This window comes from Lissotriton helveticus, chromosome 2_1, assembly GCF_964261635.1.
Source record: "Lissotriton helveticus chromosome 2_1, aLisHel1.1, whole genome shotgun sequence".
Taxonomy (NCBI): Eukaryota; Metazoa; Chordata; class Amphibia; order Caudata; family Salamandridae; genus Lissotriton; species Lissotriton helveticus.
In genome coordinates this window covers 1,758,951,516-1,758,965,211 of record NC_136059.1, presented here as the reverse complement: position 1 = coordinate 1,758,965,211, position 13,696 = coordinate 1,758,951,516, and the positions used below count along the sequence as shown (strand labels likewise).

General features: G+C 43.9%; 1 protein-coding gene across 1 annotated transcript in view; it reads right to left on the bottom strand.

Moving 5' to 3' along the window:
* TEK (TEK receptor tyrosine kinase) overlaps positions 1-13,696 on the bottom strand; it is a 668,093-nt gene that overhangs the window by 400,643 nt on the left and 253,754 nt on the right. The window contains exon 7 of the mRNA XM_078676713.1: positions 7,943-8,071. Within this exon, the coding sequence (XP_078532839.1) occupies positions 7,943-8,071 (129 nt within the window). The remainder of the gene's footprint in view (positions 1-7,942; positions 8,072-13,696) is intronic.

The window sequence follows — 13,696 nt, the reverse complement described above, 5'->3', positions numbered from 1 at the left end:
TCCATCTATAAATAAAATTCCAAAACCAAGTACTGCAGAGCGCTGTGAACCAAGTGAAGTGAATTGGGTGAGGGAAGTGCTCAGGCAAAGGTGTAACACATGTGACAAGACAGTACACTGTTTGAGTCACAATTGCATTTGCAGAGATACAACCATTAAGATATACAATAAATCAACGTAAGCTGGATCTGTAGGTACTGTCTCGGTATTTCAATCCTTATCCGAATAATAGGATCATCATCAGGACAGATGCAATATAGGCCTGAGTAACTGCAACACTAAATGGGTTTACAGGAGGCGAGGAATCATCAAAATCTTAATGAGGAGCTAGAGGTATAGAGAATGTGTCACCCTGACTGTGGACTCTCCATTCTATGTGAAGCATTAAAAATAAGGGAGGCGTTCGGGCGATAATGAGGTCTCATGCTGTGACGTGGAACTGCTGAGAATCACGATAATTCCATCAGCGCTACATCTTTCCTAAACAGCAGCTGAGATGCTTCAAAGGATAATATCATGGTAGAGGACGCTGGCACCACTATCCTTAAAAGAAAAGTTTCTCTTCGCCAAGAAAAAAACTGCACATTAGATAAAAATCACCTTAATCTTTCAAAGAAGATTCAGAGAGACAGGCCTACTCAACATCTTCACAAGAGCAAGTTGTCAGTATTGACGCTATCTTTCCTGTGTTGTCACTCTACCTACAAAAAAGAATGACTAATTACAATATCAAGTATGTTTCACACTAGAATTATCCTTGGATTTCCTTGACCCACTCTTCCATCTCGCATTATACAGATGTGTTCATCAATTAATCTCCCCACTCGAAGAATATACACCCTATTTGTGCCATGTCCAGGTACCCCCAACGCCCCACTACTGTATCTGTTCTCTCAGTGATCGTGTATGACATTTTCTCTAAAAAAAAAACAAATAAATGAATAACTATTTGGTCATGGAAATACCAAAGTCTGTCAACAAGGTTTTGCTTTTCTAAATCCTTCTGAGACGTATCTCCCAAAAAAAAAGAAAAAGGTTTAGGTACTTCCAAGAGTAATGTTAAATATAAAGTGATTTTGTAGTAATCATCCAGGCAATCAAAATAGAAATAAACGATTCAAGTTAAAACCACGTTGGCAATTAGCCTACAAGAAATCAAGATCACATTACTGTATTTCCAAAATCTAATCCAGAGTTTAAAGTCATTCTATTGCCCGGGATCCTGTGCTTCCATGAATATCCGGCAATATTTTAGCCTCTTGAATGATCACTGATGAATCATCTGGGTAGATGATGCTCAGAAGCTTCCGGTTGCGATGTAATAAGCAGTCAGTTTCTTTAGGTATTTAAGGCCTCTTCCCGAAAAGGACTTATGAACTATCCAGAGAATCTTGAATTTGTTCTTGGCTTCTACTGAAAGGGTGAATTTTCAGGGTGTTTTACATGCATGCATTTGCAGAGGTTTAGGCACAGTTTGGGTACCTGTCTTAGTAGCTTTTATAGCGTGATACTGCTTTTTTTTAAAGAGACCAACATATATTGTGATGTAGGACTTTTTGGATGCCATGACAATGACTTTTGGCAGCTCCACCCAGTGATCGATTTGTAGAAGTGGAATGGTTTTATGCTGTATGGCGAGTTGGAAATAGATACCTTTCACCACTGTGTTGACTTGAATTCATGACAGGAAGGTTAGTACTCTAAATTTTCACACATAGGTGGAGACTTCAGCCATGGTGGCAGAGATCTCCCCTGCTCCCAGAGCAAGGTATTGGGAAAAATAGGAAAGTTTATTACTCTTTAAACACTTAATTTAAAATATTGAAATATAAAATAGGAATGTGAATGAATATACATATTTATGTTATACCCTGAACTAATTAAATAAAATGCTATAGCACAATGATTGTATATTAAATAATTAATTCATTCCAATATATTCATCCAATTTTTAGATATTTCCTAAATAATAATTTTAAACAATCCTACCAACAGTAACATTTTGTTTTAATCTAACATGTATTAACATTAATCAAAATGCATGTATAGAATTATTCCAAATGTTTAAAACATGTTTTTAAAGTTTGAATGTTTAAGTTAAATTTGAAAAAGTTTATTTTTAAATAGTTCAATAATATGATGATTATTTATTTATGTATATATACATATTTCACATTAGAAAAATATAAATTTATTTAGAATGTCAGAATCATGTTATTTAGGTATCTTAGGGCTTCATTAGGATGTCGGACATGCCCTCGGTGGCGATCCGCCCGACATCCAGGGTATCGGTCAGGCCGCCGGATTACAATACCAGCCGTCGGAGCAGTTTGGGCGAAAGCGGAAAGACCGCTGCCTCCGACAGGCTCAAGGAGCCCATAGGGGCGGTGACGTAGACTAATCCTTACAATTGGAGCAGTGCCTGTGGAGGCACCACCGTAGGGATTAGGATGTTAGTTTCTGACAGCCTTTTCATGGCAGTCCCACTGCCATGAAAAGGCCGCCGGAAAGGGACTTTGGTGGCCCCCAGCTGGGCTCTGACCCCTGTGGGCCAAAGCTAAATGGCGAGGGGGGTACATGTGGTGCCCCCCCCAAACATCTATGCACCTTGGGCCAGGCACCACATGGTGCCTGGCAATGGTGCATGAATGTTTTCAAAATGCTTTTTACTATTGCGGTTTGTGCAGCGGCTCTTTTCCTGGGCTGCTGCACAAGCCTCAATAGTAAAAAGCATTTTTACAACCACCTGCACAGTGTTTGTATCGTAATTGGGCTGTCGGGACTGCCGATTCCTTGCCCAAAATGATGGCGGTCAGACGCTTGTCAGACCGCGATCGTAATGAGGCCCATAGTTTTTATAGGGTGTTATTGAGGTGCCTGCTTTCGATGGACTACGATGCAATACCTGTAAGTGGCCATTTGTGGTGTTGGACTTGCTCCAAGGATGTACTGTTACTACTGTTTTGGGAACTTTTTGGCTGCAATAAATGTAGAATTATAGTTTGTGAATAGCAATGGCTTATTTTTATGTGGGTGGATATTTGTATTAGCATGCCCCTTCCTAAACCCCTCCTTGTGCTTTCATAAACCCCTCCCATTTAGGTGTAACTTTTCCGCATTTTCCAACCCTTCCCATAAAAACGTAGTTCTACATGTGAGTAGATCTCTGCAAGCCTGGTGGAGAATTATTCACAGAAAAGTAAGGAGTAGAGGAGGTGGAAGTCTCAGCACGTAGGTTAGTGAATAGCATTTTGTATTTCACGAGCAGTACTAATGTAGCACGACTTCTTTTTTTTCTTTTTTATTTTTTTTTATTTTGAGAGTTCGTGAACACATATTACACATCAAAATACAATTCATTCAAGATGCAGAATGCAGTTTGCAGGATCCAGCATACATAAATAAATAACGACCTCGGGTGCATCAGTAGCTGCCAATAAGATATAAAGAAAAAGGGAAAGAAGACAGAGAGAAGAGAGAGGCAAAGCTCTAGTTACTTAGAAGGTAACCATTCTTGTACTACTTCACTTACTACAAAATGCAGTTTGTTAATAACCCGCATAGTTTTGAACATAAATTGCAATATTGCCTATTTCAATTGGAGTGTCAGAGGAGAGATTAGAGAAATACAATCAAATGAGGTGAACACCAACACACTCATAACTTTTGAGGATATTCCTATTTTGCAAGCATTTTCTGTATATCTAACTTCTATCTACATTTTCCAGGTATAAGAGTTGTAGGAAGTGTGGAACAATGCATCAAGGTATGTAAGTTTCAATTTTCATAGGATGTGTATAAAAAGGGGTTATAAATTGAAGGGCTCTGCGATGTTACAAATTCTGATGGTTCATAAAGGGGGTGGTGATGGACAGAGTATCTGAATTAAGCAGAACACTCCTACCCAGTCAAAAGATCAGGGCTTGATCCATCACCGTTTTTTAGCTCACTGCACCATCCCAGCTCAGAACCTGGCTACATGCAAATTAGTCTGACCCTGGCCCAGTGCATCATGGGAACAGGGCAGACCAAACTACCAAGCCAATTCTTTACTGGAAAGGAAACAAGCTTCCGGGGACCGGTTTCTGGCATTACAAATTCTGATGGATCACAACTTTACAAATTAAAAAAAAAATGCTAGCTTGGCAAAGTTGTAGGTGCAAAGTTGCGTTTTTTGAAAAATGCAGTAGCTTTGTACTCCAGAAAAGGGCCATGCTGGGGAGTGGGTGGAATAACATTGCTTGGTAAATGTTCTCTCACCCATTAGTGAGGTTCCAAATGCCACCACGTGTGTTCACTCTCACACCCTGCTGCCACCAGCTAAAATGCAACTCCTGCCATCAACCCTACATTGTTTTCTTACCCTTCTCCGCTCCTCTAACTTGTGTGGGAAGAGGGTGGAGTGGCTGCCTTAAGCATTTTCTGGTTCCCCAGTTCCGAAGCCAGCAGTTCTGGCTGTTAGAACCCATCTACTCTCTCCTTAATTTACATTGGACCATTGGATGGGGTGCACAGGCTAGCAATGTGGACAGGTGTTTAACACATTAGGACTAATGTTAGCAAAGTGGGACTTTGGTTGGAACTGGGGTAATACAATATCCTCAAATATTGAAATTTGACTGCAATGAATGGATTAGGGCATGGAAACAGTGAGAGCAACCAATGAAAGAAGAGGGTGTCTGTTAGAAATGGGGTTTCTGGTTGGCTAGGGTATGCACCTAAGCCAGGCAGAACCCACCACTCTAGTCAGGGCGAGGGAGTTACACACCCAAGATAACCCCCTTGGTAGTGTGGTCGAGCAGTCAGGCTTATCCCAGAGGCAATGTGTAAAGCGTATGCACAACACACTCACACAGCACTGACACACTAGGCACACTACAAAAGAAACTCCACACAAGGTTATATAAAAATAGCCTTTGTATTATCCATAAAAACACTTTAGAAACCAATCACATATATTACACTGGGCCACTCATCATGACTTCACAGGGATTACATAGATCACTTAGGCCAATCAGGCCACTGTCATAAACATTACAGTTACGGGCCAGTAGCTACTGGCAGGATTGCACTTAGCACCACACGTTATACATACACCGTCAGTAGTGCATTACAATGCACACTTGTAAGTTGCACACATTTTAGGAACATCATGCCACTGTGCACTGAGTACACACCCATGGGTTGCATAGGCTATGCCAACATTGTAAGAACAATCACTACTTTATCATGCAGCCCTGAATATAACAGTTAGGCCCACTGCGTTGGGTCACCATTAAGTAGATTCTAGAACTACCTCTGTCTCTCGGTCAGCACAGTAAACACCTGTTGCTGCCCAGGTGAACCCCTCTGCCACTTATGAGCGTAACCCTGTGTCCGCCCGTAGGCTTCTGGACCACGTGCCCACCTACAACAGGGAATGCAGTAGTTCACTTGCCTCTCCCCAGCATGAGGCTTCCCAATCAGCCCCAAACGTGGCCAGGAATGCCATAGCCCCGGGCCAGCCACATGAAGTACAATGAAGGCGGTAACCCCACTCAGGTTGCACAAAGCATGACCCAAGAAAACAACGCTCCTCAAAGATCCACAACAGGACCTCAGCCCACTGACATGGGCCCAGCTACTGGCGTAGATGTGGGGGGAATGGGTTCGGCCAGGCCCACCTCCGACGACCTTATTCACCGGGAACTCTCTTCCATGTGTGGCTGGTGGGAGCCCAAGAGGCTCTGGCTTCCTCTCGTGGTCGGGCCCCACCCCCAGGGTAGAGTTGGATTCTGCAAGCGGAAATATTCCGGCGTGGCTCCCTTGGTGGTTGCTTAGCAACCAGGACTCGGGGCGGTCGCGCCCTGCAACAGCCCTCGCACGAGGTAAGGGAAAACAACAGACGGTTTTCAGACTCCCCAATGGTTTGTTGCTGCGGAAGGTAGGGAGTGCCTTTCAGTTCGTACACAGCGCTCCTCAAACGCTGGCCAAAGCACTCGCTGGTGCCTCACCACAACAGAGCTGCACGAATTCTGCAAGCTGCAGCGCTTCGCCTCTAGGCCCCAAAAGTGACGAGGGAAGCACCCCACAGCACTCCACTCGCGCTACAAATAAAAAAAAGAACCCGCAGGCAGGGTAGGGCTGCACACGCTGTTGCACCCAAGAGCACTTCAGGGCATCAGAAGTAGAGCGCTCACCACGCATTTGATTAAAGGATAATAAAGAGAAAGCGCTCAGCCCTGTACTATGTCCCAAAAAGTCACACAGGACAGAGCTGGGCACAGACAGGCCAGCACAGAGTCACTCAGCAGAGTGGAAGTCCTTTCAGCCAGGCAGCAGGTCAGTCCCAAGTGGTGGATCCTCCTGGCACACCGAAGTCCAGTCAGTGTGTTCTCCTTAGTTCTTCCCGTTCCAAGCAAACTCTAGACATGGGGTCACAGCCCCAGTACTTTTAGTACCAAAAGTCTTTGTTCTGCACTGGCACAGGGCCCTGAGCCCAGTTTAAACCAGTTCTGGGGGCACTTTAAAAATATAATTAACAGTGCACAACACTCTCCATTCAACGTGTAAGCCCTGGCTCCAGACACACCACAGGGGGGCTGAGCCATCATTGTGGAAGGAAGGCCTATTCAGGTGAAGGTGCTACTCCTCCCATCACTTCAAATGCAGACCATGCCTATTCAGCCTAGCGCTTAGTCACCCAGGCAGGGCAGGACACACCTGAACCCCTCAGGGACTGGCTGGAAGGAAGGCACATCCCCTCTCCCCCTGTCAGTCAGAACCAGACGGTCAATACACATTAGGCAGGCACAAAGAAACATATCACACCGAAATGCTCAGTTCTAAAAAAGTAGCATTCCTAAAATAGTAATAATAAATCTGATTTTACCAATAAAACGGATTTATCACTACTATTCCAAACATATCAAACTTGATCATGCTATCCCTCTCAGATCAGGATTCATCACTGAAGCACATATCAGGGAATCACCAATGCATTCCTATGAGAGGGCAGCCTCACAGCAGTGAGAAACCAAATAGGCTCTTTGTCACTACCAGGACATGCCACACAGTTAAGGCACATGTCCTACCCTTTACCTACACCTCACCCTGCCCATAGGACTAGCTAGGGCCTACCTCAGGGGTGACGTATATGTAGTAAAACAGGAGTTGCAGAGGTGGCAACCATTTTATGTGCCATGTCACAGTGGCAGTAAACTCCGCGTGCAGGCCCTGCAGTGGCAAAGGCCTGAGACAGGTTTGAAAGGCTGCCTTGGTGGGTGGCTCAAGCAGCGCTGCAAGCCCACTAGTAGCATTTAATTTACAGGCCCTGGGTATATGGGATACCACTGTATAAGGGACTTACAGGTAAATTAAATATGTCAAACAGGTGTAGACCAATCTAACCAAATTTACCATAGAGAGCACATGAACTTTAGCACTGAACTGATAACATGCCCAGGGTCATAAAACCACCCACAACAGGTCAGAAAAAATACAGGAGGAAGGCAAAAGGTTCTGGGATGATCCTGCAAAAAGGGCCAAGTCCAACAGTGTCGTAAAATAAGATAAATTCTTGTCTGCATAATGCCTTGGATTTGGGGAGGTGACTAAAATCGTCTAAATGGCAATTATATATTTCTGAAGTTATACACATACACGCATTGAATGGAAACATGATATATGATATATTATCTGAATATTAATGGTAAGTCCTGGAACATGAGAACAACAGTTGGCACTCTAAGATTAAACGGTACAACATTTTCTTGCACTGATATGCTGCATTCCAAAGAATGTTAATATTGTTTTTACAGTTGAAGAAATGCATGATGGAATTTTGAGATAAAAATGAATAAACATTTAAAAAATATATATTTTTACATTGTGGAACATCAGTCTTAATGGGCTCTTCAGCTACTACAGCTAAAGACATATGCCACCAAGTTACTGCGCTTACCTTCTTTTTCACATTGTAGACCATGCCAGCCTGGGGAGCAGATACACCCCTTGAATCTGTCACAGGTTCCCTCTTTGCTGCACTGACACTTGAGTTTACAGTCTGGTCCATATTCATCTGGTTTGCAAGCTGCACAAACAGAATGTAGTATTAACCTTAAATTGATTTTGAATGATGGTAAACAAATGTTTTTTTTTCCTGGTTTCTCTATACGAAAGGTGTATACAAACATGGGCCCAGGACAGTTAGATAAGTGCTAGTTGCTATGTAAGAGACGTCCATTTAGATTAACTGTATGTAAATGTACCTTGTCTGCATATTTTGAAAATCTTGAATTAATCCTACCCTACTCCACCTCTCTTGGACGCATCGATATAACAAAAATATTGTTCTCTTTTCAAGGGCATCTTGACAGTAGCCAAAGATGAATGAGAGCTCCTCAAGTTGCACTCTCTTAATTCTAAAACTACATTGTCCACACTATGAGTGCTACCAGTATGTGATGCCTTCAGCTTGAAATGCATTCATAAGTTACATAAGGCTGAAATCAAAGTTAAGCTGTGTCTCCCAGTGCAAAGCTAGAGTCATACATTTGTGTGGGTGAGAGTTCTTCAAAGAATATATTTCCACTTATGTAGCCAGATGCTTTTATCACCAATCTATCTTTTTACCTGCATTGGGAATTCAGTTCTCCATGATGATGAACATACTGCCCCAGTTGTGGATTTCAACAGGGTCAGTGCACAAAAGCTTCCATTTTACACATTTACGTTTAAACTTGACATCTTTTTTAGACGATGACTTTTACAATACTTTGCATGTACATGATAACGTACTCAGAAAGTGTTCTGATTGCAACACACATTTCTTCATAAGAATTTCATCACAACACTGTACATCTTGTTCAAGGATAAAGTACACTGAGCATGCTGCCCTTGTGTTTTATTGTCCGTTTGGTGACAGGTCTGAATTAGTACGACAAATAATGTTTGTAAAGGCCCTTAGACACAGGAGAACTTAATCGGTTTTAATTATATAAACTACTTCTGAGCTTTGACTCGTGGGAGGAGCGCTTCCATGGATTATCCTCGAAATTCGCTTGTTATTGATTGCCAGCCCTGCTGACTTCAATCAGTATCCTTAAAAGGACAGCTACCTCTTAAACACCAGACTGGCTTCCGGGTACATCACACATACAGGTAAATTAGGAGTTAAACTGCTCCAAGAGATCTTACAGAATGCACTTCTTACTACAGTCTCTAGAGTAGATTCAGTCTTAGGTAGGGTTATCATTATGATATATATTCACATAATCACAGCAATGTTATAATGGTTGAATTATTTATCTTCTTCACCATTCTTATAACGCTGGTAACAATGCTTCATTTCCTTCTACTGGGCATGCCGAAGGTAATCATGGAAGGGTAGATCTGTTTCCATAATTATCTTGGGGGATTCAGAGTGGTCATGTTTTAAGGTTACAGGCACCATCCGGTACACTGTAATATTTAGGGTTCCAGATGGCGCACTGTGAGTTAGCCAGGAATTTGGCCAACATATTCTGATTATATGCATGGACTCAGTCCCCATATTTTGACGGATATGTTGTCCAAACACACAGTCTTTCTTGATTAGTAGGAACTGTACAACACCGCCATTTGTCTTTTTGAGGGACTTCATCGGCGGCACTTATTCACAAACATTTGAAATAGAAGCCAGCTACAGTGTATCACCACGAATAATCTTCTACTAATCAGAGACAAACCGCTTCCTGACAGCACATCAACATGGCATGCACTAATAACACAATTGTTCAACCAACAAGTGTGGGTCTCTAGCTGCACACTGGCAGACACATCTCCACTTTTTTTTTTTGACAATAGATTTTATTGAAATTTTACATCCAGCGGGGCGTACCCCCAACAAGCAATGTTCATATAAGGCACGGATCATAGGTACACAAGTCACTGATGAGGGTATCATTTGAGGATCAATAAAACGTTCAAACCAACAACCCCGCCTCCCACCACCCCCCTCCCTTGTACCGCACATCCCGCTTGAAACATTATACAGGCATATAAACATACAGGCATATCTCCGCGCCGGCCAACGCATTAGAATGGAAAGTCATGAAATGGTGAGTCTGTCTATAAGGTCCTGATTCGTTGATGTGGGAAAAATAGAAAGGTTGATGCCCGGTAGTTGGCCCATGCAGTCCAGATCTTCCCGTGCTTCTGCGGGCAACCCTAGTCTGAAACACCGCCACCTCGGCAGACATACATTTATCTAGTGCGGATTTCCAGGCCGCCACCCCGGGGGAGAAGAGGACTTTCACTGTTGGGCTATGTTGCGCTTGTCCAATGTGAGTCCTAAAAAGAGGATGTGCTGGGAGGTCCCAACCCAGCACTCGCCCCAGGCAGAACAGTACTCCTGACCAAAACACATCTCAACTTTTAATTAGTGCCTTATATGGCTTCTATATAGCAAACAATAAAAGTTGTCAAAGTGAATCCCATTACACAATGGACGTTACAAAGAAGTATATGGAAAGCACAAGAGAAAACAGTGAGTCACGCTTAACTTCTGGAACTGATTCGGATTGATGGCAGAAGGGCCTTCCATACTGCAGCCAGCGCCCTAGTGCAACTTGACTCCCCGCGGTCAACAAGATTGAATCTGCAGTAAGGTAGGGGACACTACTCTCAGGATAAAGGGGAGTAGTAATATAATTGATTTGTGAAATTACTGAGATCTTCACAACTACAGAGCTCTGGAGGACCTTATGGAAAAATTGAGCTTAATAGAGGATGCTGTTAGCAAGCAGTGTAGAGCACAGAACCAGGTAATGCGCTCACAGAAAGAGAATCAACTCACCATTCACAATGTTGCATTATGAAGTAGCTGTAGTTTACTGTCGAGTGCACACGGAAGCTCGGCGCAAACAGTCCTCCTATAGGCTAAGGAGGTCAAGTCAGAGGTTTGGGTATGTGAGCAGAAGTCCAAAGTCAACAGGAGCAGGCACAACACGTAGTGTTCGCTTTAATTGCAGGTGCCACTCGAGCACTGCATGAAGAGATGGTTATTTGTTACTTTAAGAAAGCCAGTTCTTTGCCTGCTCGGCCTGGGCGAGTTAATAAGAGATTTCATGTTAATGACCTCAACTTAAAGGGCACCCACAGGGTGATTTATCAATTGTATTAATACCTCACAGTAGTATACAGCTGAAGGAATTGATGTACCTTTAGTTTGTGATCTTGCCGTTTTGGTAAAGGTGAGACGCAAAGGTTCCAATAAGATGAAGTATATTCTTTTGCATTTATTTGTACCTCCTAATGGTAATATATACAAGTTTGAGATTACTGCATTGCTGCAATTTCTTGATACTGCTTATCTGAATATCCCAATAATTGTGGCTGGTGATCTAAATGCACAAATGGACAGAATGCCAGAGTCCTTAGTCTATCTTTGGCACAGTAAACTAGGTGACCTTCGCCTACGTGGATAGATAATGAGGTGAATAAATGTGCAGCATGACTAGCTAAAGTATTTGGTGAATTAGACTTGGTGACTTAATGGAAGGGCTTTGTCTAACAACCCAGCGCAGCCAAGCCCTTTAGCATTTGACTCTGACCGCCATTGGCCTGACTTTTGTCTCATTGTCTTTATGGGCCACAATAAGAGCATTTGTCACCATAAAAAGGACCCAGGTGACCACTTTCAGCAATTAGCTGGCTTAAAGAGGTAACCAAGTTTATTTCACCAAAGTTGGAGGGGTGTCCCAAATGATGCGCTTACTGCCATTTTGGACATCTGTAGACTTTGAGTGCTGTGCACTGGTCCATTTCATCTCAACTTCTGGGACGTACATCTCATCCGCTGTCCTTATTATTGAATAACAATAATTACTGTAGTAATAATTTGATGACCATGCTGCAAACCCATTTGAGCGTTACCAGTGTGCATTCCACGCATACAGGCTTTTGGTAAAAATGGTTTAATCAAGGCTGTTCACATTCAAGTAAAACAGAGGCACGTGCTGTTGAAGTTGTCTAATCCAGAGAAAGGAAGGTCCATTGGAATATCTAAAAAAAATGGGAAGGCAATATATATTGCTACAAGAAGGTGCTATTTTTGAAACAATATTAGGCAGACATGGAGCTGGCCCTACAGCAGAGAAATATGTGCATGCTATTGTCTGCCAAAGCCAAAGGTCTGGCGGATTGAATAAATAACAGGCCTCCCTGTGAAATAGTCCATGTGAAAATGTGATTACTAAGGTGGGTGGATTATTAGGTTTCGCCTGCACAACGCCTGCACTGTGCTTGGGAAAAAAATAGTTGCCAATACATTTGAGCCTAAACTTCTCAAAGGAAAGTCGTACCTAAATGGTCCATGCATTACATTTTTTGGGATTGCTTATATCAGGGAGTGCACCTTATGTAATTTCAGTGTACAAAAGCACTAACCCTATCCCATGCTGTCTTTAAGTTTTATCACTGTCATATTACATTAAGGGGCATATTATCAAGAACGGCGTTAAAAGGAGGAGGAGCTACGCTAGCAACCAAGATGGCCGCGTAAGCTCCCGGCTCCGTCGACCTCCGCCAGCAGCTCGTAGATCCTGCTATTCATCCTGAATTCGCACCAGACTCCCGGGTTCATGAAGTATTTCTGCTTCTAAAGGTGTAATCCCGAGGTTTTTATCTTATCGGATGCCGAAGATATGCCGTGTTCCCATTCTCGGCCTCACATCGTTTGGAAGCCGGGGCCTCAATTTCTAGCTCATCCGGGTTGGAGTTGATCGACAACGGCCGCTGGACCTGGACCGAGCCCGGTCCCCCCAAGTGCCTCGTAACCTGTTTGTTTTCGGATGGTGGCATCGTGAACGGTTTACACCGTGAACACATCAGCGTATCGCGCCGTCTGCCGTGTCCGGGGGTCCGGCGCCCGGAGACCCTGTTGGCTCCCCGGGGCTGGGGCCCTCGCTACCGGCGACGGTGTCGATCTTCCACGACGGAGAGCGCCCACTGTGATCCCTGGATCTGCGTGACCTGCTGCCCCGGAGAAGCCGGCCTTCGGGGTACGAATCCAGCTCTGCCTCTGCGTGAGAGGAGATGGGGCGGATGGAAGGTACGCCATCGCTGCAGGCCGTTATGGCCGCCATTGAGGCGCTCCATTCACAGTTCACCGCTGTATTCCGGACACTGAGCGTGCAAGTGGTCGGTATCTTGGGACCGGTCTATGACTCTCCGTTAAACTCTCATCTATCTGTGGTACCAGCGGTGCAATGTACGCCTGAGATCGAGGTCCCCGGGCATAACCCGGATTTACGGTGCTTTGTCGACCCCCAACTCACAGCCAGCGAGCCCGTGTTTGTCGCCAGCGCTCCCTGCTCGATCCTGCTGCCGCCTCCTTCAGATATGGATAGTCTTCTGTGCCGCTACATGTTCCTCAGTGACTGTTGGAAAGACTTGATATCTCTGGACACTTTCCTTCGCTCGTTTTGTGGAAATCGTGAACATCTTTCCGTCTGCCTATCCTGCAACACCAACGTGAACTTTGACGGTTGTTTTGCATTTTCAATTGAGATGGTGGTTCGAGTGGCAAAGACTCTTATGAAGTACCGTACGGGCCAGGGTTGAACTCGAGGGCTTGGGTTCGATAAACTAGCTTGACTCCATGCCGGGATTGAACCTATAACGTGACGGGAGTTGGGTGGTGTTTTGCCACACTCCCCCGATTGGGTTGTAAATT